The 27643-nt window shown below is 37.1% G+C and overlaps 1 protein-coding gene across 15 annotated transcripts in view; it reads left to right on the top strand.

The window, feature by feature from the left end:
* ARHGAP20 (Rho GTPase activating protein 20) overlaps positions 1-27643 on the top strand; it is a 139397-nt gene that overhangs the window by 73857 nt on the left and 37897 nt on the right. For 12 of the 15 annotated variants that reach the window (XM_019653665.1, XM_019653667.1, XM_019653668.1 and 9 more), the window contains 2 exons: positions 6198-6362; positions 21976-22125. In XM_019653665.1, coding sequence (XP_019509210.1) covers positions 6198-6362; positions 21976-22125 — 315 coding nt within the window. Of the gene's footprint in view, positions 1-6197; positions 6363-21975; positions 22126-27643 lie in introns of those variants that run through there. The other 3 variants (XM_019653672.1, XM_019653678.1, XM_019653677.1) reach the window with 3 other exon arrangements.

Here is a 27643-nt window from a genome sequence, read left to right as displayed (position 1 = left end):
TCAGAGCACTACCTGATTAGCCCCACAAGCAGCACACCCAAAGGATAGTCTTAACAGGCACAAGAGCCCACTGAGGTGAATCCCCATCTGAGAGGGTCAGTCCCCACACAGCAGCTCATATGCTGTGAGTGTAGTGAGTCCTCAAAGCCAGTTAGCCTGGGAGTCACTCCTACCCACTGTGCACCAAAAGTAATCAAGGTGCAACTACAAAAGCAGAATACACACAAGGGACACTCCTAGAACATATGCACAGATCAGGGACACTGCGCCATTGGACCACACAGGACACATACTATATATAAAGTCAACCAGGGCCGGCCGAGTGGCTCAGTTGGTTAAGAGCTCGCTCAAGAGTGCGAGCTCTGAGCAACAGGGTCACCGGTTTGATTCCCGGCCCAAGCTGAGCTGCCAACAGGTGGCAGGATGGTTCAGCTAAAAAAAAAAAATGTCCTCATAAAGTCAACCAGCAAGGACTGAGAGACATAGGAGATCTACCTAATACACAGAAGCAAACATAGAGAGGCAGCCAGAATAAGGGGACAAAGAAACATATCCCAAATAAAAAACAGGAGAAAACTCCAGTAAAAGAACTAAATGGAATTGAGGCAACTAGCCTAGCAGAGACAGAGTTTAAAACATTGATTATAAGAAGGTTTAAAAAACTTAGTGAGAACATGAATAAAGAGATAGTAAGCATAAAGAAGGACATAGAAACCATAAAAAAGAACCAGTTAGAAATAAAGAATACAAAAACTGAAATGAAGACTACACTAGAAGGAATTAACACCAGATTAGAGGAAGGAGAGTACTGAATCAGTGATTTAGAAGACAAGGTATCTGAAACACCCAATTGGAACAACAAAAAGAAAAAGTAATGAAAAAAAACCAAAAAAAAAACCATAGATAGTTTAAGGGACCTTTGGAAAACCATCAAGTGTAACAATATTTGCATCATAGGAATACCAAAAGGAGAAGAGAGGGAGCAAGGGATCGAGAACGTATTTGAAGAAATAATTACTGAAAACTTTCCTAACCTGGTGAAGGAAATAAGACATACAAGCCCAGGAACCACGGAGAATCCCAAACAAGATGACCCCAAACAGGCCCACACCAGACACATTATAATTAAAATGGCAAATGTTAAATTGAGTATCCTAAAAACAGCAAGAGAAAGACAACTAGTTAATTACACAGGAGCTCCCATAAGACTATCAGCTGATTTCTCAACAGAAACTTTGCAGGCCAGAAGGGAGTAGCAGGAATTATTCAAAGTGATCAAAAACAAGGCCTACAACCAAGACTATTCTTCCCAGCAAGGCTATCATTTAAAATTGAAGGACAGATAAAGAGTTTCCCAGACAACAAAAGCTAAAGGAATCTATTGCCACCAAGCCAGTATTATAAGAAATATTAAAAGGACTACTTTAATCAGAAGAAAGGAGAAAACAAACAAAAGAATATTAAAAACATGAAGAATAATAAAATGGCAGTAACTATGTATTTATCAATAATCACTTTAAATTGTAAATGGCCTAAATGCTCCAATCAGAACACATAGGGTAGCAGAATAGATAAGAAAACAAGACCCATGCATATGCTGCCTACAGGAGACCTACTTGAGATTAAAAGACACACATAGAATGAAAGTAAAGGGATGGAAAAAGATATTTCACACAAACGAAAAGGAGAAAAAGCTGGGATAGTAATTATTTATATCGGACAAAATAGACTTTAAAACAAAGACTATAATAAGAGACAAAGAAGGACATTACATAATGATAAAAGGATCTATCCAACAAAAGGATATAACCCTAGTAAATATCTATGCATCCAACATAGGAACACCTAAATATATAAAACAAATATTTACCAACATAAAAGCAGAGATCAACAGTAACACAATCATAGTAGGGGACTTTAATGCCTGCTGACATCAATAGACAGATCTTCCAGACAGAAAATCAACAAGGAAACAGCGTCCTTTGATTACACACTAGACCAGATGGATTTAATTGATATTTTTAGACCATTTCACCGCAAAGCAGCAGAATATACATTCTTTTCAAGTGCATATGGAACATTTTCCAAGAGAGACACATATTAGGCCACAAAATAAGCCTCAATAAATTTAAGAAGATTGAAATCATATCAATTTCTTCTCTGACCACAATGTTATGAAACTAGAAATCGTTTACAAGAAAAAAACCGAAAAACACAAAAATACATGGAGGCTAAATAACATGCTACTAAATAATGAGTGGGGCAACAATGATATTAAGGAAGAAATCAAAAAGATACGTTGATAAAAGTGAAAACACGATGACCCAAAATCAATGGGACACAGCAAAAGCACTCCTAGGAGGGAAATTCATAGCAATGCAGGCCTACCTAAAGAAACAACAAAAATCTCAAGTCAATAGTCTATCTTTACACCCAAAGGAACTGGAAAAAGAATAGCAAACAAAGCCCAAAGTGAGTACAAGGAAGGAAATAGTAAAGATCAGAACGGAAATAAGTGAAATAGAGTCTAAAAAAAAACAATATAAAAGAGCAATGAAACCAAGAGCTGGTTTTTTGAGAAGATAAACAAAACTGACAAACCTTTAACCAGACTCATCAAGAAAAAAAGAGAGAGGACCAAAGTAAATAAAATCAGAAATGAAAGAGAAGTGACAATGGGCACCACATAAATACAAAAAAGTTAAAGAAAATACTACGAGCAATTGTATGACAACAAATTGGACAATCTGGAAGAAGTGTATAATTTCCTAGAAACATACAGTCTTCCAAGGCTGAATCAAGAAGAAACAGAAAATCTGAACAGACCGATTACTACCAATGAAATCAAATCAGCAATCAACACGCTCCCCACAAACAAAAGTACAGGACCAGGTGGCTTCACAGGTGAATTTTACCAAGCATTCAGAAAAGAACACCTATTCTTATCAAATTATTCCAAAAAATTCAAGAGGAGGGAAGGCTCCCAAGCTTATTTTAGGAGGCCACCATTAACCTGATTTCCAAAACCAGACAAAAACATTACAAAAAAAGAAAAGTATAGGCCAATATCCCTAAGGAACATAGATGCAAAAATTCTCAACAAACTGAATTCAGCAATATACTAAAAAGATCATACACCACGATCAATTGGGATTTATTCCTGGTATGCAAGGTTAGTTCAATATCTGCAACTCAATTAACATTATATACCACATAAAAAAGTGCAAAATAAAAATCATATGGTCATATCAATAGATGCAGACAAAACATTTGACAAAATCTAGCATCCATTTATGATAAAATCTCTGCTCAAACTGGGAATAGAAGGAACATATCTCAGCATAATAAAGGCCATATATGACAAACCCACAGGAAATATCATATTCAATGGAGAAAAGCTAAAAGCATTCTTAAGATCAGGAACAAGATAAATATGTCCACTTTCACCACTTTTATTCAACATAGTACTGGAAGTCATAGCTGCAGCAATCAGACAAGAAAAAGAAATAAAAGGCATCCAAATTGAAAAGGAAGAGGTAAAATTGTCATTATTTGCAGATGACATGGTACTATATAGAGAGAACCCTAAAGTTTCCACAAAAAAGCTATTAGAACTCATAAATTAATTTAGTAAAGTAGGATACAAAATTAATATTCAGAAATTGGTTGCATTTTTGTACACTAATAATGAACTGTCAGAGAAATTAAGAAAACAATCCCATTTACAGTTGCATCAAAAATAAATAAATAAAATACCTAGGAATAAATTTAACCAAAGAAGTAAAAGACCTGTACTCAGAAAATTGTAAGACATTGAATAGAGAAATTAAAGAAGATACAAATAAATTAAAACATATACCATGCTCATAGATAGGAAGAATTAATATGGTTAAAATGTCCATTCTACCCAAAGCAATCTATAGATTCAATGCAATTCCTATCAAAATACCAATGGCATTTTTATCAAAACTAGAACAAATAATCCTAAAATTTATATGAAACCGTAAAAGACCCTGAATAGCCATGGCAATCCTGAGAAAGAAGAACAAAGCTGGAGATATCACACTACCTGATATCAAACAGTACTACAAGGCCATAGTAATCAAAACAGCATGGTATTGACATAAAAACAGACACATAGATCAATGGAACAGAATAGAGAGCCCAGAAATCTATGCCTATATGGTCAGTTACTCTATGACAAAGGAAGCAAGAATATACACTGGGATAAATACAGCCTATTCAGTAAATGGTGCTGGGAAAACTAGACAGGTATATGCCAAAAAATGAAACTGGACCAACTTCTTACTCCATATACAACAATAAACTCAAAATGGATTAAAAACTTAAATGTAAGACCCGAAACCATAAAACTTCTAAAAGAAAATATAGGAAGTAAACTCTCAGACATTATCATAGTAATATTTTTACTAGTATATCTCCTCAGACAAGGGAAACAAAAGAAAAAATAAAGAAATGGGACTACATCAAACTAAAAAGGTTTGACACTGTAAAGGAAACCATCAACAAAACGAAAAGACATCCTACAGAATGGGAGAAGATATTTGCCAATGATACTTCTGATAAGGGGTTAATTTTCAAAATTAATAATAATAAAAAAAACTCATGCAACTCAACACCAAAAAAACAAACAATCCAGTTACAAATGGGCAGAGGACCTGAATAGACATTCCTCCAAAGAGGACATACAGATGGTCAATAAACATATGAAAAGATGCTCAACATCCCTAGTCATCAGAGAAATGCAATTAAAAACACAATGAGATATCACCTCACTCCTGTCAGAATGGTTATCAATAAATCAACAATCAACAAGTGCTCGTGAGGCTGTGGAGAAAAGGGAATCCTTGTGCACTGTTGGTGGGATTGCAAGTTGGTGCAGCCATTATGGAAAACAGTATAGAGGTTCCTCTATAAAAAATTACAAATAGAACTACTTTATGACCCAGCAGTTCCACTCCTGAGTATTTATCCAAAGAAACCCAAAACACTTATTCAAAAAAATATATGCACCCCTGTGTTTACTGTAGCACTATTCATAATAGCTAAGATAAGGAAACAACCGAAATGCCCATCAATAGATGACTGGATAAAGAAATTGTGGTACATTTATACAATGGAGTATTACTCTGCCATAAAAAAGAATAAAATCTTACAATTTGCAACAACAATGGACCTAGGGGATATTATGCAAAGTGAAATAAGTTACACTGATAAAGACAAATATCATATGATCTTGTATGTGAAATCTAAAGAACAGAATGAATGAATGAATGAATGAATGAATGAATAAAACAGAAATAGACTCATATATACAGAGAACAAACTGATGGTTGCCAGATGGAAGTGGGTATGGGGGACTGGGTGAGAAAGGTGAAGGGATTGGAAAGTACAAATTGGTAGTCACAAAATAGTCATGGGATGTGAAATACAGTATGGGGAATATAATCAATTCAGTAATGTTGTAAAGACTGTGTAAGGTGTCAGATGGATACTAAACTTATTGGGGAATCACTTTTTAAATTATATAAATGCCCAACCACTGCACTGTACACCTGAAACTAATATAAAATAATATTGAATGTCAACTAGAATTTTAAATGTATAGGGGGTGCCAAAAAATGCATACACATTTTAAGAAAGGAAAACTATATTAAAATTGTAATACTCAACATATACCGATAACAAAAGTGAAATACAAGTCATGTTTGACTTCTGTGTTTACAAGAGGTGCTCAGAGTGGTTGTTATCAGCAACCAGACACTTCTGATTACAGCGAACTACTGCTTGAGCAACGTTAACCAAAGTGTCTACTTTTTGGTACCCCCGATATGGGATATATATATATATATATATATATATATATATATATATATATATATATATATATATATATATATATATATATGGGATGTAATGTACAGCATAGGGAATATAGTCAATAATGTTGTAATAACTGTGTACAGTTTCAGATGAGTAATAGGCTTATTGGTATTATCACTTTGTGAGATATATTAATGTCTGATCACTATGTTGTTTTGTACACCTGAAATTAATAAAGAAAACTTATAGTTTTATATTTTTTCACCAACTCTAATATAAGCTATAATTTTATAGACACTCGACCTTATATTTGATCATTTAACTAAAGATCTGTGGTGTTTGATCTGTTACAGGGAAAGTCCTTCTGCTAGCATGGACACATGTGCAATTCTATCATCATTTGTGTGCTCCAATAGGACTCTGCTAATTGATGGCCGGGTAGAACTCAAAAGAGGCCTGCAGAGGCAGGAGCGGCATCTATTCCTGTTCAATGATCTGTTTGTTGTGGCCAAAATCAAGTAAGTAGACTCTGTACTCTCTCCTGATTATTGTTATAAAATTGCACTTACACTAACAAAGATAACCTTTCTATTCAATGCTTATTTTAAGAATGTCTACCCTCTGTTACCATCAGTATATCTGGAGTGAGTTCTGTGTTTCCTTGTTTTGTTTTGTTTTTGCAAAAAAAAAAAACGTTTCAATTGTTCATTCATTCAACAAGTGTTCATTTAGGTCTCTGTGCCATGCTCTGAATAAATATGGCGACTACAATGAAGAATGTGATTGGTATGGTCCCTGCTTTCTTGGTGCTTTCATTCTAATGTGGGAAGGGGGAAGTTATCAATTGTGATTAGTGCTATAAAGAAAATAGGGTGTTGGATAAAGTAAAATATAAGATATATGTTAGGTAGGTATAGTCAGGAGGGGAAAAAAATCAATGAAGGATGAAAAGCAACCAACTATTCAAATATCAGGAGGATGAGCATTCTAGGCAGAGGAAACACCAGGTACAAAGGTGGTGGGGAAAGCTTGGCTCTTTGGAGGAGCTGAGTTAAAAGAAGGCCTATGTGTGTAAGTGGAGCATAATGAGCAGCAGGAGAGGAATATGCATTGAGACTGGAGAAATAGACAACGATTAGGTTGTAGGCTGTATAATCTATTGCCATATTACAAATTATCCTGAAACATAACAATTTTTAACTACAGACAACTCATACAGTTTCTCTGAGTCAGGAATTTGGGAGTGGCTTAGCTGGTAGAACTGGCTCAAGAGTCCTCATGAGGTTGCAGTTCAGATGTTGACCCGAGTTATAGTCATCTCAAAATTCTACTGGAGCTAGAGAACCACTTCCAGTTTATTCATGTGGCTACTGGTAGGCCTCAGTTCCTCACTGGCGGTTGGCCTAAGGTTGTAGTTCTTCACGTGGGTCTCTCCATGAGGCTGCTCATAACATGATATTGCTTCCTTCAGAGAAAAAGATCCAAGAAAGTAAGGAAGAGAATAGGCAAGAGAGAGAATACCCAAAATAGAAGCTGCAGTCTTTTATAACTGAGTTTTGGAAGTTGCATACCATCATTTCTGACATATGCTATTGGCCACACAGACCAACCTTGCTACAATGTGGAAGGAAACTACACAAGGGTGTGAATACCAGGAAGCAGGAACCACTGGAGGCCTCCTGGAGACTAGGGACCACAAAGGCTATGATAAGGAGTATGGATTTTATTCCAGAGGACTTTAATTAAGGGGGTAGCATGTTGTAGTTCATGTTTATAAATATTGTTCTGGCTATGATAGCTAATGAATTAGAAGGTAGGCAAGAATAGAAGCAAGGAGACTGGATAGGAGGTTATTGTAATGGCCCTGATGGAAAGAGAATGAGGGCTGGGGAAATGGCAGTTCAATGAAGAATACAGACATATTTGGAATATACTTCAGAGGTAACCAAAATAATTCACTTTCTTCTCAACACTGAATGCCAATGTGATTAACACTCAGCCTAGAACATGGTGATTGTTACTTGCTCCATCCCCCATTCTCATTGTTTATGGAATATCATAAATGATCACTTTTATTTTAACAATCTAATCTCATCCAAGAGATTTTTAGTCACTAAAGAATTGTAAACATTTTTTTCTACTATCTACACTCTCACACCTAAGTGCCATATTATAAATAAGACATGGTCATGGCTAAATACTAATTTTGCAAGACACTATATTTAATCTGAGTAATAATACTAACAATAGAGACCTCACATTTGTTGGGATCTTATTGTATGTTAGGTATTTTTCTAGCGACTTTAACTCATATAACTATTCTATCAAGTAGATATTATTTTTACAAAGGAAATTGGTACTCAGAGAAGTTAAGTGACTTCCTCGAGATCACAAAGTTAGTAATTAATTGAGGCCACATTTAAACCTAGATCTATCTTGTTTCAAAATCCATGCTTTTGACCAATATGTGTTCTGCTATCTATTACTTACCTTTTATGGATTTCATAGAAAATTCTTCAACCATTTAGTTTCTTTTTAACCATTAAATCAGTCTTTCTTTAGTGATGACTAAAAGGGTCTAAGTAAATATTCATCTAATACGAAATAACATAGAATGCTTAGTGAACTGTTGATACTTTTTTTGTTGTTGTTACAGGCAAAGATAAAGAAAACTGTTTCAGAATGTGTTGGGTTTTTCCCTTATGAAAGATGTCTTTTTTCTTTATTTTGGTATGAGCACAACATGACATCTACCCTCTTAACAAAATTTCAATTGTGCAGTACAGTATTACTAACTAATAGGCACAATGTTGTACAAAAGATCTCTAGAATTTATTTACCTTGCACAACTGAAATGTAATGTTCATTAATTAGCAACTCCCCATTTTCCTCCTCCCCTCAGCCCTTGGAAGCCTACATTTCACTTTGATTCTGTGAATCTATTTTAGATGCCTCATGTAAGTGGAGTCATGCAGTATTTGTCCTTCTATGACTGGTTATTTCACTTAGCATAATGTCCTTCAGGTTCATCCATGTTGTCTCATATTTCATGATTTCTTTGTTTTTTAAGGCTGAATAATAATCCATTGTATGTATATACCACATTTTTTTACCTATGTATCCATCAATATATATTTAGGTTGTTTCCACATCTTGACTATTGTAAATACTGCTGCATTGAACATGAGAGTACTAATATCTCTTCAAGATCCTAATTTCAATCTTTTGATACATACCCAGGAGTGGTATTGCTGGATCATGTGACAGTTATATTTTTAATTTTTTGAGGAACCTCCATACTGTTTTCCATAGTAGCTGTACCATTTTGCATTTCCACCAATAGTGTACAAGGTTCCAATTTCTCGACATTTTCACCACTTGTTGTCTTTTTGGCTTTTTTGTTTGTTCTTGGTTTGGGTTTTCTTTTTTAAATAATAGCCATCATAACAGGTGTGAGGTGAAATCTCAAGTCTTAACAAAATTAATAAGATTGAAATCTTACCAAATATCTTTTCCATCCACAATGGAATGAAACTAGAAATCAACAGAGCACAGAATGTGTTTTGAACAAAAGTGTGCCTACAAATGTAGTTTTGGAAAGGAAGATGATGTTAGAAGAATAAAGAGAAAGAAAAGTCTCTCCATCCAAGCCTGCACTAAGTCCATTTGAAATTCTATTCTATTGATAGAGGAACAAATCATTATGCTTTTTAAATGTACATTAGTTATCATTCCTTTATTTAAAATGTATTGGATGGATTCTGTATGCTAGATATTATAGTAAGAGAATCACCAAGATGTTATTTAATTTTCTTAACAATCCTCCTCCAAGATAAGCGTTGTTTTCGATAATGAACACTGAGACTCAGGGTGGTTTGTCCAAGGTCATACACTAGGAAATGGCCAACCTAGGGTTTTAATCTTGGCCTTACTTCCAGTGGCTAGCCCTTTCTACTGTTCTACAATGTACATGTTATATGCATAGTTTTCTGTTCAGCCTGGAGGCAGATAAGCAAGCAACAAAAATACTTATTATTATAATTCATGTCTGCACTTTAGGATCTTAAAAACTATTGGGTTGTCGGAAAAGTCATGACGTATTTTTTCTATATTTTTCGTTGCAAAAATGTGTCATGACTTTCCCAACAACCCAATATTTACTTTAACATGTATTTAATTATGAAAGAAAGTATTTCCCTTCATTTTTTAGGGGATTTTTTTTCCTCAACGATTAATCTTTAGAGTAGAAGGCTTTTGTTTTCTAACATGAAGTCTTTATTATTGTGAATATTGCTAGTGTCTAAGTGGTTTTATGTAACTATATAATGATTTGCCAAAAAGCTTTTATATAAAGACAGTATCTTTCCAACTAGAAAATTGCTGTTTTAGACATATTGGCAAAATTTGTGCCTATCATCTACTTCTATAGCTGACTTTTTATTTTGTATGTTCCTTTCTCACATAAGGTGTACACCATTTTTTCCCCACATACTGCTTTGGAGATAAAACTCTTTGTGTCCACTTAAATGTTTTTATGAAGTGACAAGATCTATATCAATTGATTTAGTGCTGTGCTTATTAAGAAATTCAATTCATAAAAGATTATTTTAAGTGCTTTCTACATTCCTTGGAAATATTAAAAAGTATGAGTCATCTAAATTAATTTGGGGGAGGGAGCAGTGAACTCAAGACCCTTGAGATAGAGAGAACATGGATGTATGCAGAGACGAAAAATAAGGCTGAACTTAACTTCTGGCAATGTTTGTTTTTTATATAAATATATAAACATATATACTATGTATGGTTATAAATTCATACACTTATCACATGAATGTGTTACTGTATACAAAACTCCTTTAATGCTTTATTCTCAAATGCTGAGTTGAAAGATGTTTTGAAAGCCTTTTAAAATATATATCTTTATAAAGTAATATTCAGGATGATGGAAATTATTTATATTATGATAAAAATGACTATAAAATTTTTAAAAAGAGAAGGAAAAGTAGGCTGAAGATAGAAAAGCTGAAGGGAATTTCATGGAAAGATACTCCCATCCATGGCTTTTTATAGATTCATAGTGGTTAAGAGCATAAATAACCTCTGAAGTCAACACTGCTGAAGTTCAGACTCTAGCTCTGCTAGTTAAGCTGTTTGACTTTGGAGAAGTTTCTTGATCTCTCTCTGATTCCATTTTTCTTATCTATAAAATGTTTGAGGATTAAATTAAATAATATGTGTAAAGTTTTTATAACAACTGATATAGGATAAGTTTTTAATAAATATTAGAATGGATGTTATTGTTTACACTTTTAGGCATCTCCTTTTTTGTATATCAGGAAATGTATAATCTTGGCCCTTTATTGATCTAGGGAAAAATCATTGGACTTAACCTTTTCCAGGTATGGAAGTTCCCACATGGTATCTGAAGTATCTAATATAGAAAGGGACCTTCATTAGAAAACACAAAATCTGTGTTAAACAGATATGGAAACTTACCCTTTCTACCAAAAAATTAGTTTCAGTTTTATATTACCTAATTGCCATCAAGAGATAATATTTTAAAAAGAAAAAAGATATATAAATAAGAAGCCACCTCAAGACTGGTAGGAGGGGCAGAGACGTGAAAAGGGCCGAACCCTTACCTGCATATGGTAGTTGAGAATCAGGAGGGCTACCTTGACTACAGAGGTTGCCCCAGAGGAGTGAGAGACTCCAGCCTCACACTGAGCTCCCTAACCCAGAGTGCTGGTACTGGGAAGGTGAGTCCTCACAGCATCTGGCTGTGAAAAGCAGTGGGGATTCCAATTGTCTGGGTAACACGGAAGGCTGCAGAAAACCCAGATGTGCTCTTAAAGGGCCCATGCATAGACTCACTTGCTCACAGGCACTCATCCTGGGATCCAGCAGAGGGACAGTGACTTGGGAAGAGTCAGAAAGAAACTGGAAGAGACTGAGTTGTGCAGCTTCAGGAAGAGGACTAGAGGAACAATTGCCATTTTCCCTGTTTAGAATCCTCCTCCCGTGCAGTCGGCAGGTGGGTGCCATCTTTCCTACGTTGGGCCCTCCCCTATATGGCCAAATCTGAATCTGCATTAGCCTGGTGAACTCCACGCAGTCCACCCTACTGACCCCCTGGGATGCCATCAACCCAACTTGTGTAATGCCTGAGGCACTTTTTCAGCCAGCAGCCAGCCATTGTACTGTACTCTTTCTTGGACATTGTACTCTTCCTTGGACAACTCTAGAGAGTTAAGAAGCCACAGGTGGGCAGCAGCTGATCTTGGTGTGCTCTGAGACTTTTGCTGAGTAGCTGAAGACTCAGCACTAACACTAAACCAGAATCTACATTGACTTGGTAAACACCACTCACCCTATGCTGGTGACTCCCTGAGACCCCACCTCACACAACTCATGTACTGCATGATGTTTTATAAGTGTCTGAGCCTTATGGAAGCCAGCAGGTGGCAGCAGGCCTCAGGGTGCCCTGGGATTTTGTGAATCTACCCTAGGCCCAGTGTCAGTCATCCTTAGTTCGCAGCATGGACACTCCCACCTGCCTCCAGGTTCAACATAGGGAGAGACCAACCACAGATAGCATTGTAGCTAATACTAGGTAGGCCCCTACCAATCATAGGCAGTGGCTGACCTGGGCCTGCACCAGTGCCCCTCCAAAGAGGCCCTGGATCCAACATACCTGGAGGTCAGCTTCAGACCACAGCAGAATACCACCCAATTAGCCCTGCAATCAACAAACCCAAAGGGCGGTCTCAGCAGGCACCAGAGCCCACTGGGCTGAATCCCACACAGTGGGGTAAGCTCCCCACACAGCAGCTCATAAGTTGTGGACAGGCCAAACCCCACAGCCAGTCAGCCTGAGGATCAGTTCCACCTACTGACATGCCAACAGCAATCAAGGCTCAACTATAACAGGAGGGCACACAACCCACACAAGGGACAATCCTGGCATGCCCAGCACAGCTGAGCAGGGAGCCTGTACAACTGAGCCCCAAAGGACACCTACTACATAAGGCCACCTGATCAACACTGGGAGATGTAGCAGATCTACCTAATACATAGTAATGAACACAGAGAGGCAGCCAAAATGAGGAAACAAATATGTCCCAAACAAAAAAACAGGAGAAAACTCCAGAAGAAGAATTAAAAGAAATGGAGGCAAGCAACCTACCAGATACAGAGTTCAAAACAAGGTTAATAAGGATGCTCAAGAAACTTAGTGAGAACTTCAATGAAGAGAGAGCAAGCATTAAAAAAAGGACATAGAAACCATAAAAAAAGAACCAGTCATAAATAAAGAACACAAATACTGAAATGAATAATGCACTAGAACCAATTACCAGCATATCGGATGAAGAAGAGGATTGAATCAGCAATTTGGAAAACAAGGTAACAGAAATCACCCAATTGGGACAGCAAAAACAAACAAACATACAAAAAATAATTTTAAAAAAAAAGGATAGTTTAAGGGACCTCTGGGAAAACATTAAGCATAACAACATTCACATCATAGGGGTACCATAAAGAGAAGAGAGTGAGCAAGGAATTGAAAACCTATTTGAAGAAATTATGATGGAAAACTTTTCTAACCTGGTGAAGGAAATAGACATACAAGCCCAGGAAGTCATAGGGTCCCAAATCAGATGAACCCAAACAGGCCCATACCAAGCCACACCATAATTAACATGACAAAAGTTAAAGACAAAGAGACAATCCTAAAACATCAAGAGAAAAGCAGTTTGTTAACTACAAGGGAACTTCCATTAAGACTGTCATCTGATTTCTCAACAATAACTTTGCAGAAGAGAAGAGATTGGCACAAAATATTCAAAGTGATAAAAAGCAAGGATCTACAACCAAGATTACTAGACCCAGCAAAGCTATAACTTCTAGTCAAAGGACAAATAAAGAGCTTCCCAGACAAAAAATTAAAATTAAAAAAGGTAAAAGAATTCATCACCTGCCAACCAGTATTACAAGAAATTTTAGAGGAACTTCTTTAAGAAGAAAAAAAGATTAAAAATATGAATCATAAAATGGCAAGAACAACGTACTTATCAATAATCACTTTAAATGTACATAGATTCAATGCTGCAATTAAAAGACATAGGGTAGGGGCCAGCCAAATGGCTCAGTTGGTTAAGAGCACGAGCTCTGAGCAACAGGGTCACCAGTTCGATTTCCCACATGGACCAGTGAGCTGCGCCCGAGCTGAACTGCCAATAGATGGCAGGATGGATCAGCTGGTGAGAGCACGTGCTCCTAACAACAAGGTTGCCAGTTCAACTCCAGCATGGGAAGGTGGGCTACGCCCCCTCCACAACTAACATTGAACACGGCACCTTGAGCTGAGCTTCCACGAGCTGCCGACGGGTGGCCACATGGCTCGGTAGTTACAGTGTGCACTCTTATCAACAAGGTTTCCAGTTTGAATCCCACGTGGGATGTTGGGCTGTGCCCCCTGCAACTAAAACAGAACAGGGCACCTTGAGCTGAGCAGCCGCAAGTTGTCCACGGGCAGCCAGATGATGACTGGACTTGGAGCTGAGCTAGCTGCGCCCTCCCCAACTAAGATTGAAGGACAACAACTTGGCTGTTCCCCTTCCCCAATTCCCCAACACTGTTCCCCTTTCCCAATTCTCCAATAAAATTTTAAACAACAACAACAAAAAAGACATAGGGTAGCTGACTGAATAAGAAAACAAGACCCATACATATGCTGTCTACAAGAGACCCACTTCAAATTGAAAGACACACAGACTGAAAGTAAAGGATATAAAAATATATTTCATACAAATGAAAATGGAAAAAAAAAAGCTGGGTAGCAATATTTGTATCAGACAAAACAGACTTTAAAACAAAGAGTATAATAAGAGAAAAAGTGGGACATTACATAATAATAAAGGGATTGATCCAAGAATAGGATATAACCCTTGTAAACATTTATGCATGCAACATAGGAGCACCTAAATATATAAAACAAATATTAACCGACATAAAGGCAGAGATCAGCAGTAATACAATCATAGTAGGGGACTTTAACACCCCATTGACACCAGTGGACAGATCTTCCAGATAGAAAAGCAACAAGGAACCAGCAGCCTTAAATGACACACTAGACCAGATGTATTTAATTGATATTTTTAGAGCATTTCACCCTGAAGCAGCAGAATACACATTTTTTTTCAAGTGCACATTGAATATTTTCCAAGATAGACACATTAGGCCACAAAACAAGTCTCAGTAAATGTAATAAGATTGAAGTTATAACAAGAGTCTTCTATGATGACTATGGTATGAAATTAGAAATCAATCATGAGAAAAAATGACTGAAAAACACACAAACACATGGAGGATAAATAACATGCTACTGAATAATGAATGGGTCAGCAATGAGATCAAGGAAGAAATCAAAGATACCTTGAGTCAAATAAAAATGAAAACACAACAACTCAAAATCTATGGAACACAGCAAAAGCAATCCTAAGAAGGAAATTTATAGCAATGCAGGTCTACTTCACGAAACAAGAAAAATATCAGATTAATCTAACCTTACACCTAAAAGAACCAGAAAAGAAAAGAAAACAAAGCCCAAAGTGAATAGAAGGAAGGAAAGATTGCCACAGCAATATTGAAAAAGAACAAACTTGGAGGCATTACAATGCCTAATGTCAAACTATACTACAAGTCTATAGTAATCAAAACACCATGATACTGGCATAAAAACAGACACATATATCTATGGAACAGAATAGAGAGCCCAGAAATAAACCCATGCCTATATGGTCATTTAACAGATGGCAAAGGAGGCAAGAATATACAGTAGCATAGAGACACTCTATTCAATAAATGGTGTTGGGAAAACTAGACAGATACATGCAAAAAATGAAACTGGACCACCTTCTTACACCATATACAAGTTGTGATTAAAAAAAAATACATTGAATGTTTAAATTAAAACAAATTGTTACAGTAAAAGACACATTGCCATTAGTCCCCCTCAAAATATTCCCCCTCACTTAGAACATACTTACCCATCATTCTTGCCACTTCCTGAAGCAGTTCTGGAAGCCCTCCTTCATGAGTGTCTTCAGTTGCACTGTTGTAGCTGCCTCAATGTTCTGAATTGATTCAAAACGTTTACCTTTCATGGTCATTCTGGCTTTGGGGAAGAGCCAGAAATCACATGGTGCCAGATCCAGTGAATAAGGTGGATGAGGACACACTGTAAAGTTTTTATTTGACAGAAATTGCTGTACCAGAAACAATGTGTGACACAGAGAGTTGTCATGATGGAGCATGAAACCATTTGCCCATTTCATGTTAATGTGTTGTTTGTGATCCATGATTTATGGCACATTTTAAAACACACCTTCTCTGAACCATAGCTCACACCCAACGACTGCACCGAACAAGTTGAAACTTGTCACACACTGTTACTAAGGTTCGACGCACCATTTCCCGTATTGAAGATCCCTGCTTTTCCACTGGATGGCACTTGGCAGCAGCATTCATCATATCGTTTGATCACACTTGTACAAGAATAAACTCAAAATGGAATAAAGACATACATGTAAGACCCAAAACCATAAAACTCCTAGAAGAAAATATAGGCAGTGAACTCTATGACATTGCTCCTAGTAATATTTTCTCTTATTTATTTCCTTAGGCAAGGGAAACAAAAGAAAAAAATAATCAAGTGGGACTACATCAAACTAAAAAGCTTTGCACTCCAAAGGAAACCATCAATAAAACAAAAAGACAGCCTACTGACTGGGAAAAGATATTTGCCAATGACACATCTAATAAAGAGTTAATATCCAAAATTAAAAAAAAAAACTCATACAACTCAACACACACAAAAAAAATCCAGTTAAATAAAAAATGGGCAGAAGACCAGAATTTCTCAAAAAAAAATAAAAGATGTACAGTTGGCTAATAAACATATGAAAAGATGGTCAACATCACTCATCATCGGAGAAATGCAAATTAAAACCACAGTGAGATACCATCTCACACCTGTAAGAATGACTATCATCTATAAATCAGCAAACCAGTGTTGGTGAGGATGCAGAGAAAAAGAAGCGCTCATGCACTCTCGGTGGGATTGCAAATTGGTGCAGCCACTATGGAAAATGTTTGGAGGTTCCTAAAAAAAAAATGAAAAATAGTACTATCTTATTACCTAGCAATTCCACTTCTGGGTATTTATCTGAAGAAGTTCAAAACACTAATTCAAAAAGATACATGCACCCCTATGTTCACTGCAGCACTGTTTACAATAGCCAACATATAGAAGCAACCTGTCAGTAGACTATTGGAAAAAGAAATTGTGGTGCATATATAAGGTGGAATATTACTCAGCCATAAAAAAGAATGAAATCTTACCATTTATGACACCATGGATGGACCTAGAGGGTATTATAAGTGAAATATAAGTAAAATAAGTCAGACTGAGAAAGACAAATACCATATGATCTCACTTATAAGTGGAATCTATCAAAATAAATTAACAAAACAAACAGACTCATAGATACAGAGAACAAACTGATGGTTACTGGATGAGAGAGTTTGGGTGAAAAGGTGAAGAGATTAAGAAATACGAATTAGTAGTCACAAAATAGAAGGATATAAAGAAAAGCATAGAGAATATAGTCAATATTGCAGCAACTATGTATAGTGCCAGGTGGGGTACTAGACTACCTGGGAGGATCACTGCATTAATTATACAAATGTCTAACCACCATGCTGTAGACTTGAAACTTATATAAAATAATGTTGAATGTCAACTGTAACTGAAAAAAATAATTAAAAAAAAAGAAAGACGATTTTATCTTCAATTGAGTGTTTCCTTCCAAAAGATTTGCAGTTTCAGTTTTATATTACCTAATTGCCATGAAGAAATAAGATTTTATCTTAAATTGTGTTTCATTAAAAAAATCAAAAGATCCATAACAATAGGGTGAGAAATATTGAAATGAAATACAGAAAGTAGCCATTGTGCCACAGGCACTTTTTTATTACACTTACATTAAGTGTGCCCTACAGGAAACATAAGTAAGACTTTGAATCTATATTATCCTTCATGTATAGTTCCTGTAAAATTCTTTTTCATTTTATAAATTCTACTGAAGAGTTTTACCTTTAAATATTCTGTGAGGAGTTTTAGGAATACTTCCATATGAAATATCTTTACTTTCATTTTCGCTTTTAGTGTTTCCAAAAATGGTTCTGAATGATAGGAAGTACCCAAATTTCTCAGAGCATTCTCTTTATCCTTCACAATGCTTTCTAACTATTTATCTTAGGTTCACTATTAGCATGAAATCTGTGAATTAGGTCAAAAGATATAGTGGTGTCAGTATCAAGGTCCCAAGGGGAATTAGGTGGAAATTTTCAAAAAGCAATTTCATTGCTAACTTAAACTAGATCACCTTCTGGGTCCCCAGAGATAAATAATAGTTATGTCAACTCTACTTAAATACAATTTCCTGGCCTCTTTTATTTTTTCAATTTAGTTTAGGGTCTATTTTTAGGGAAGTTTTTCAATTTTAGCCAGAATATAAAGCTAAATGGCATTAAAAAAAATCTTAAGGGAAATTTAAAATAATTTGTCCCTCTAAAGATGAGAAAATCTTGTAACCACTCAGCTAGAAATATATTGTATATTCTTCTAATTCCAGGTTATATTTTTAGTGCATCTATCTCTGTTAAGGTGAAAATTTTATAAATATTTCAATAAATAATGTATATTTTTAATCTTTCCTTAGGGCACTCAAATTTTTTTGGAGGTAAGCAAATTATAAATAGTAAATGAAATATTTTTTTGTATCAGCAGTAAATTTAAAATTAGGATTTTGATCCAAACGCAATGCTCCACATATAGAAAATAAAGTAGCCAGTTTATGGCTATATGCAGCTATAAATGTAGGAATGAGTGCTAATACGCCAAATATTTTAATGGTCTTTTTGGAGAATTTCCAGTTGAAATGGCAGAGTAGATAAATTCTGTAGTTGCCTCCTCTCACAACCAAATCAAAATTATAAGGAAGCTACAGAATAACCATTATTGAGACTCTCCTAAAGTCTAGCTAAACAGAAGTCCTATAACTAAGGACATATGGGACCTGACAATTAAGTTTGCAAACTTGTTGCAAAGATATTGCTAACCTTTTTTGATATCAGAAGGATTATTCATTATGAATTTGTATCAGCTGGACAAACACTTAACCAAATTTACTATTTGGAAGTGCTGTAAAAGGCTGCATGAAAAAGTTAGACAATCTGAACTTTTCATCAACAATTCATGGCTCTTGCATCACAACAATGCACCAGCTCACATGGCACTGTCTGTGAGGAAGTTTTGAGCCAGTAAACAAATAACTGTATTGGAACACCCTCCCTACTCACCTGATCTGGCCCCCAATGCCTTCTTTCTTTACCTAAAGATAAAGGAAATATTGAAAGGAAGACATTTTGATGACATTCAGGACATCAAGGGTAATACAATGACAGCTCTGATGACCATTCTAGAAAAAGCATTCCAAAATTGCTTTGAAGGGTGGACTAGGTGCTGGTGTCAGTGCATAGCTTCCTAAGGAGAGTACTTCGAAGGTGTAGTGATATTCAGCAATGAGGTATGTGGCACTTTTTCTAGGATGAGTTTGCAAACTTAATTGTCAGACCTCATACAGAATAAGCCATCTCAAGGCTGGTAGGAGGGGCAGAGATGCAGAACAGGATGGTCTGACACCCACGTGTGACCATTAAAAATTGGGAGGGATATCTCAGCTGCAGAGTCCCCCCTCAGAGAAGAGAGGGGTCCTAGACCCATACCACGTTCCCCAACCAAGTGGTCCAGTGCTGTAAAGTCCCCACAACTTCTGGCTGTGAAAAACAGCAGCAATTGTGGTTAAGAGAGATGGAGGGTGTCTGCAGTCCCAGACGTTCCTGATAAAGGGATCAAACACAGACATATACCCTGAAAGACTCAATCTCTCTGAGCTCCAGTAGCAGGAGCTTGAAAGGTGCTAGGGACATACAGGAAGGAACTGAATTGCCTGACTTCAGGGCGAGGGCTGGAGGGACAGCTATCTCCAAGACAGAGTGCTGGCAGAATCCATTGTTTTTTTCTGTTGAGACCTCACTCTCCCAGTGTGCAAACACAGGTGGCCACCATATCTGAGTCTCCATCAAACTCGCTAGTAACATTTGTTGGACCCGCCCTGGTGATTCCCTGAGAGCCCACCCCACCCAACTTTCAGGCACACCCAAGCCTCTTCCAGTGGCTTTTCCATACAAATAGCCTATGTGGCTCATGCTTTGGACTTTCCTAAAATCTCTCAAAGATTCACAAAACCCCAGACAGGCAGTATCTGGCTTCGGCATGTCTCATACCACTTACTGAGCAGCCCCAAACTTGGCACTACCGGCAGCCGACCTCAGTTAGCAGCTTAGCCTCTCGAGGCACTTCCCAGCATAGCATGGGCCACAGCTTTCTGCAGATTGCATTGTGGCTCATGCCAGATGGCTCAGGCAGGGCACAAGGTAGGGCTGAACTTGGCATTTAGCAGGTCTCCTCCCAGGAGGCCCCAGAGCTGGCATGCCCATGGGCAGCTTCAAACCCAGCCAAAGAATCACCTGGCCACCTCCAATGACAACACAGCAAAAGGGCAGACTGGGCAGGCACTAGAGCCCTGCTAAAGCAGATCCTGCTCTGTAGCGTCAACCCTTGCACAAAAACTTCACTGTAGTCATGCCAATCCTCACAACCAATCAGCCCGAATGTTAATCCTTCCCTTTGATGTGCAAACAGCAACCAAGTCTCATCTACATCAGGAGGGCACACATAACCCATACAAAGGACACACCTGGAGCACCCGGGTCAGGTGACAAGGGAGACTGTGCACTGAGCCCCACAGGACACCTACTATATAAGTCCACTCTACTAAGACCAAGAGACAAAGCATCCCTACCTAATACATAGAAACAAATAGTCAGCCAAAACAGGGAGACAAAGAAGCATGTCCCAGATGGAAGAACAGAACAAAGCTCCAGAAAAAGAACTAAACAAAGGGGAGACAAGCAATCTACCAGACACAGAGTTCAAAACACTGGTTATAAGGATACTCAATGATCTCAGGGAGAACTTCAACAAAGAGACAGGAAACATATGTCAGACAGAGAAGGACAGATGCAATGTGATTTTGCTTATACATGGAATCTAAAGAACAAAACAAAACATAAACTTATAAATACAGACAACAGTTTGATGGTTGCAAGATGGGAGCGAGGTTGGGGAGTAAGTGAAAAAGGGGAAGGGATTAAGAAGTACAAATTGTTGCAAAGTAGTTATGGGGATGTAGGTTATAGCATGAGCAATATAGTAAAAAATATTGTAATAGCTATCTATGGTGTCAGGTGGGTACTAGAATTATCGGGGTGATAGATGGGAGGGGGTTGGGAGGCAGTGTGGAAAAGGTGAAGCACAAATTGGTAGTTACAAAATAGTTATGGGTATGTAAAGTAAAGCATAGGAATATAGTCAATAATATGGTAAAAGCTATGTGTTGTGCCAGGTGAGTACTAGTCAGAGGGATCACTTTTTACGTTACATAAATGCCTGCTATGTTATACACCTAAAACTAATATAGAATAATATTGAATGTCAATTGTATTTGAAAAATTTTTTAAAGCACGGGGGATTATGCGGTTCAAATTTCAAATTTCAGGTATAAAACACACAAGTCATGGGGGTGTAATTAATGTACAGCACAGGGAATATAGTCAGTAATTTTGTGATAGTGTGGTAGTGTCAGATGGTTGCTGGACTTACCATTGTGATCACTTCAAGTCTATAAATGTTGAATAACTATGGAGTACACCTGAAACTAATATTGTATGTTAGTTATTTTAATAAAAATCTTTTTAAAAAATAAAGATTTTTTTGGACAAAGGTAGCCAACCATATTACTGTGGTCGGCACTGAAGATAAAAACAATGAAGAAGGCATTCTTTGCCTATGATTAAACTGTCATCTTATCACAAGTACAGTAACTCTCATAAAATTGAAGAAACGAAATTATAAGAATTCTTGTCTGGTTTTCACCTTTCTAGATATAACAACAACTTTAAGATAAAAAATAAAATTAAATTAAGTGATATGTGGACAGCAAGCTGTGTGGATGAAGTGGGAGAAGGCAACACCAATGCCATGAAATCATTTGTCTTGGGCTGGCCCACAGTGAACTTTGTGGCCACTTTCAGGTAAGAACCATGGCCTGTATTTACATGGGTTAGCTACTGTGAAATACCTGTACAATCAGCTATGTAATTTCTAGAATGAAGAGAAGAAAGTTAATCAAATTTTGTTCTTTTAATTTTTTTAAGTAAAATATTCTGATTGAGTTATTCAGAAATCAATAATTCAGCTTTTGACATATTCCCAATAAAGACACTTGAATGCCATGTTTCCCCCAAAGAGCTTTTTCTTAAAATATGTGAAAAGTAATGGTAACTATTGAGAATGGTGAGAGCCATTTATCTTGTTTGGTGAATTTTAAAGGGGCTTACTGAAGCACCTCAAGGTCTATGGAAGAGGAATAGTATTGTCACAGCTCTGGGACCCCCGCTCCAACATTCCCTTCCCTAATGTTCACGTATTGTTTTACATATTGAGCTTTGGAGTTGGTTTTCTTAAACTACTGAAATAGACATTTAGTAAGACTTAAATAAATTTTATAAATAGTCCAGTTAAGTTTCAATAACTGGTTTATACTCCCAAATTTTCTAAATAAATTGTTTTTAACTATAGAAATAAAATTAATGTCATGATATAATGTAAAATGGGGTGGCTTGTACATCAGATTCTGACTTGGTATCTATAGAAATGTGACAATCAAAAGCAAACTTTGATTCAAGAAGTGAAAGTTTTCTAAGACTCATTCCCTGGCTAGGAGGGGGTTGGAAAATGTATAAAAAGAGAATTTTTGTGCTAAATTCTCAATGTGCTGAATTGGCACTTTCCAGTTCAGGATGAGCATACCAAAACTTACATCTGTGATTTTGAACAACTGCACCTTCAAGTCCAGTATTTGTTTTACACTTAAAGAATTGGTGTTCATCACATGCACACAATGTTTTTCTTTTTGCTCCTTCTCTCCCTACTACCACCAAACTCCTCAGGCATCATCCTAAAGCCAGATAGCTAAAATTTTCCAAGCTGTTAATATTCTAATAAAGGGAAGGCATGTCATTAAATTATGTTATGTGCTATTGGCCACTACAAGATTTTAAGAACTTATTTGGAAGAAATGTGTTTGTATCATTCTCTGCATATCTTCTTTTTTATGACCAATTTCTCTAGATATTATCATTTCCAATTGCTGAATCTCCTTGGACTTATAGGTAAAAAGAAGGAGTTTCAAGTATGGAGTAGGACTACATGATGTCTTTAAATAAGAAATTTTCATGGAAGTTTTTTTAAGAAGGGAAAATGTGGAAACAAGTTTCACATACATTGTATTTCTTAAAAAGTAGAATACTTTAAACAAAAATGATTAAGGTTAACATCGCTAGTGATTTCATGTGAATATCATGTACCCTTTGATAAAATGTGATGAAAAGAATAATTCACTAAACACATAACCCCAATCTAATCATGAGGAAAACATTAGACAAGCCCAAATTGAAGGATGTTGCATAAATTTCCTGACCAGTACTCCTCAAAGTGTCAAGGTAAAAAACAAACAAACAAACAGGGAGAATGATCCCAGATGGTGGAGTAGATAAACACTATGCCTGTGTCCTTCCGTGAACACATTAAAATTACAACTAACTTATAGAACAGTCAACCTGGAGAACCATCTGAAGTCTAGCTGAACAGAAGTTTTATAACTAAGAATATAAAGAAGAAGCGATGTCAAGACTGGTAGGAGGGGTGGAGATATGAAATGGGCTGGCCCCAAACCTCTTTGTGGCTGATGAAAATTGAGAAGGATATCTTGGCCACAGAGTTTCCCCATGGAGCAGCAAGGGACTCCAGCTTCACACCAGGCTCCCCAGCCAGGATTACTAGTTCTAGGCAGAGGAGCCCCCACAACATCTGGCTGTGTAAAACAGTGGGAATTCCAACTGTTGGGTGGGATGAAAGGCAGTGGAAAACCCAGCCATCCTCTTAAAGGGCCCATGCACAGATTCACTTGCTTGTAGGTACTCACCCTGATCTCCAGAGGAGGGACAGTGACTAGGGGGCATGTCAAGACATATTTGAGCAGACTGAGGTGTGTGGCCTCTGAGGGTGGCCTGGAGGATAGTCAACATTTTCCCTGTGTGTTGTCCTTCTCACATGCAGCACGCAGAAGGACATCTTTCCTGTGTTGAGCCTGTCCCCTAATTTTACAGCCAAATCTGAATCTGATTGGCCTGGTGAACTCCTACAGCTCTGCCCTGCTGACTCACTGAGACCCACTACACCCAAATCCCTATAGCAGGAGGCTTTATTGGAAGTTGAACCTTACCAGAGCTGGCAGCCAGCAGCAGGTGGCAGCAGGCCTCAGTGTGTCCTGGCTTTTTGCGGAGCTACTCCAGACCCAGTACTGCTGTCAGCCATCCTAAGTTCACAGCATGGCCTCTCTCACATGCCTCTAGGTCTAACACAGGCAGCAACCAATTTGTGGATCACTTTGTAGCTCCTACCAGGTACTCCCCAACCAATTACAGGCAGCAGGTGACCTGGGCCTGCATCGTAGACCCTCCCAAGAAGCCCCAGAACCAACATACTTGGAGACTGTCTTCAGACCACAGCAGAGTACTGCCCAAATAATTTCACAAGCAGCACACCCAAGTGGTGGTCTCAACAGGTAGGAGAGCTTGCTGGGTCGAATCCAGCTCCATGTGGTAAGCTCCCCAGCACAGCAGCCCATAAGCTGTGGACATGGCCAAATTCCACAGCCAATCAGCCTGAGGGTCAGTGTCACCCACTGACATGCCAACAGCAGTCAAGGGTCAATTATAACAGGAGGGCACACACAACCCACACAAGGGATGCTCCTGGAGCATCTGGAGCAGGCGACCAGGGAGACTCTGCCCAGGCCCCACAGGGCACCTACTACATAAGGCCACCCAGCAAGAGATGTAGCAGATCTATCTAATACATAGAAACAAACAGAGAGGCAGCCAAAATGAGAAAATAAATATGGCCCAAATGAAATAACAGGAGAAAACTCCAGAAAAAGAACTAAACAAAATGGAGACAAGCAACCTACCAGATACAGAGTTCAAAACAATGGTTAAAAGGATGCTCAAAGAACTTAGTCAGAGCTTCAACAAAGAGATAGCAAACACTAAAAAAAGACATAGAAACCATAAAAAAGAACCAATCAGAAGTGAAGAATACAATAATTAAAATGAAGACTGCACTAGAAGGGATGAAACAGAGGATCAAATCAACAATTTGGAAGAAAAGGTAGCAGAAAACACCCAATTGGAACAGCAAAAGGAAAAAAAGAAAAAGAAAAAAAAAACAATACTGAGTAGAGTTCAAGAGACCTCTGGGACAACATCAAGCTAACAACATTTTCATCATAGGGGTACCAGAAGGAGAATACAGAAAGCAAGAGATTGAGAACATTATTTGAAGAAATAATGACAGAAAACACTTTCTTAACCTGGCGAAGGAAATAGACATACAAGCCCAAGAAGCACAGAGAACCAAACAAGATGAACCCAAACAGGCCCACACTAAGACATATTATAATTAAAATGGCAAAGGTTAAAGACAAAGAGAGAATCCTAAAAGCAGCAAGAAAAAGGCAACTAGTAACTTTTAAGGGAGCTCCCGTAAGAGCTCAGCTGATTTCTCAACAGAAACTTTGCAAGCCAGGAAGGATTGGCAGGAAATATTCAAAGTGATGAAAAGCAAGGATCTACAACCAAGACTACTCAGCAAGGCTATCATTTAAAATCGAAGGACAGATAAAGAGCTTCCCAGACAAGAAAAAGCTAGAGTTCATCACCACCAACCTAGTATTACAAGGACTGTTAGAGGGACCTCTTTAAGACAAATAAAAAATATGAATAACAAAATGGTAATAGTTACATACCTATCAACAATCATTTTCAATGTAAATGGATTAAATGCTTCAATGAAAAACATAGGGTGGCTGAATGCATTAGGAAACAAAACCCTTACATATACTGCCTATAAGAAACTCACTTCAGATTGAAAGACACACACAGATAGAATGTAAAGGGATGGTAAAAGATATTACATGAAAATGGAAAACAAAAACAAAAACTGGAGTAGCACTACTTATACCAGACAAAATAGAATTTTAAAAGGCTGTAACAAGAGACAAAAAAAGAACTAGTAATTCCACTTCTGAGTATTTATCTGAAGAAACCCAAAATACTACTTCGAGGTGATGTGTGCATCCATATGTTCATTGCAGCATTATTTAGTGGTCAAGATGTGGAGGCAGCCTGGGTGTCTGACGATAGAAGAAAGGATAAAGAGGAGGTGGTACATATGTACAATGGCATATTGCTCGGCCAAGGAAGGGAATGGGTTCTTACCATCTGCATTAGCATGGATGGACCTGGAGGGTATTGTGCTGAGTAGAGTATGTCAGAGAGAAAAAGACAGATCCAATGTGATTTCACTTATATGTGGAATCTAAATAATAAAATAAACAAACAAAACAGAAACAAACTCATAGCTACAGAGAACATTTTAATGGTTGCCAAAATAGAGAGAGGTTGAGGGGTCAGTGAAAAATGTGAAGGGATTAAGAAGTACAAGTTGGTTGTTACAAAGTAGTCATGGGGATGTAGTGTATAGCAGAAGGAATATAGTCAATAATATTATAATAATTATGTGTGATGTCAGATGGGTACTAGATTTATCAGGATGATAGATGAGAGGAGGTTGGGGGACAAGGTGAAAAAGGTGAAGGGATTTAGAAATACAAGTGAGTAGTTACAAAATAGTCATGAGGATGTGAAGTAAAGCATTGAGAAATATAGTCAATAATATTGTAATAGCTATTTATAGTACCAGGTGAGTAATTAACTACTCACGGGGATCACTTCTTAAATCATACAAATGTTTAACCACTGTGCTGTACACCTGAAATTAATACAAAATAATATCAAATTTTAACTATAATTGAAAATTTTTTAAAGTGGGGGGAAAAGTGAAGGGGAATAAGAGGTTCAAATTTCCAGGTATAAAAGAAATAAGTTATGGGATGTAACATATAGCAGGGGGAATATAGTCAATAATATTGTGATAGCATGGTACAGTGTCAGATGGTTGCTGTACTTATCATGGTGATCATTTCTTTAGGTATATAAATGTTGAATAACTGTGGTATACACCTGAAACTGATATAAATTGTATGTTTGCTATATTTTTTAATAAAAATCTTAAAAGAAAAAAAAACACAAGAAAAGACATAGAAACTGTCGTAGACCATACAGACACCAAGGAGACATGATTAGTAAATGCAGTGTTAGGTATCCTGGATTGGATCCTAGAAAAGAAAAATGACATTGGTGGGAAAACTTGTGAAATATGAATAGTCAAGAGTTTAGCTAATAGTAATGCACCAATATTGGTTTCTTAGTTTGACAAATGTGCCATAATAATGTAAGAAAATAATATTAGAGGAAACCGAAAGTGGGGGAGAGCTATACAAGGACTCTCTGTATTATCTTTACAATTTTTCTAAAAATCATTTCCAAATTTAAAAATTACTTAAAAAAAAAAGTGTTGAGTTCTTCC

Source organism: Hipposideros armiger, unplaced genomic scaffold (genome assembly GCF_001890085.2).
Source record: "Hipposideros armiger isolate ML-2016 unplaced genomic scaffold, ASM189008v1 scaffold_204, whole genome shotgun sequence".
Lineage (NCBI taxonomy): Eukaryota > Metazoa > Chordata > Mammalia > Chiroptera > Hipposideridae > Hipposideros > Hipposideros armiger.
Note: the sequence above shows the minus strand (reverse complement) of the source record. Positions and strands in the feature narration are given on the sequence as shown.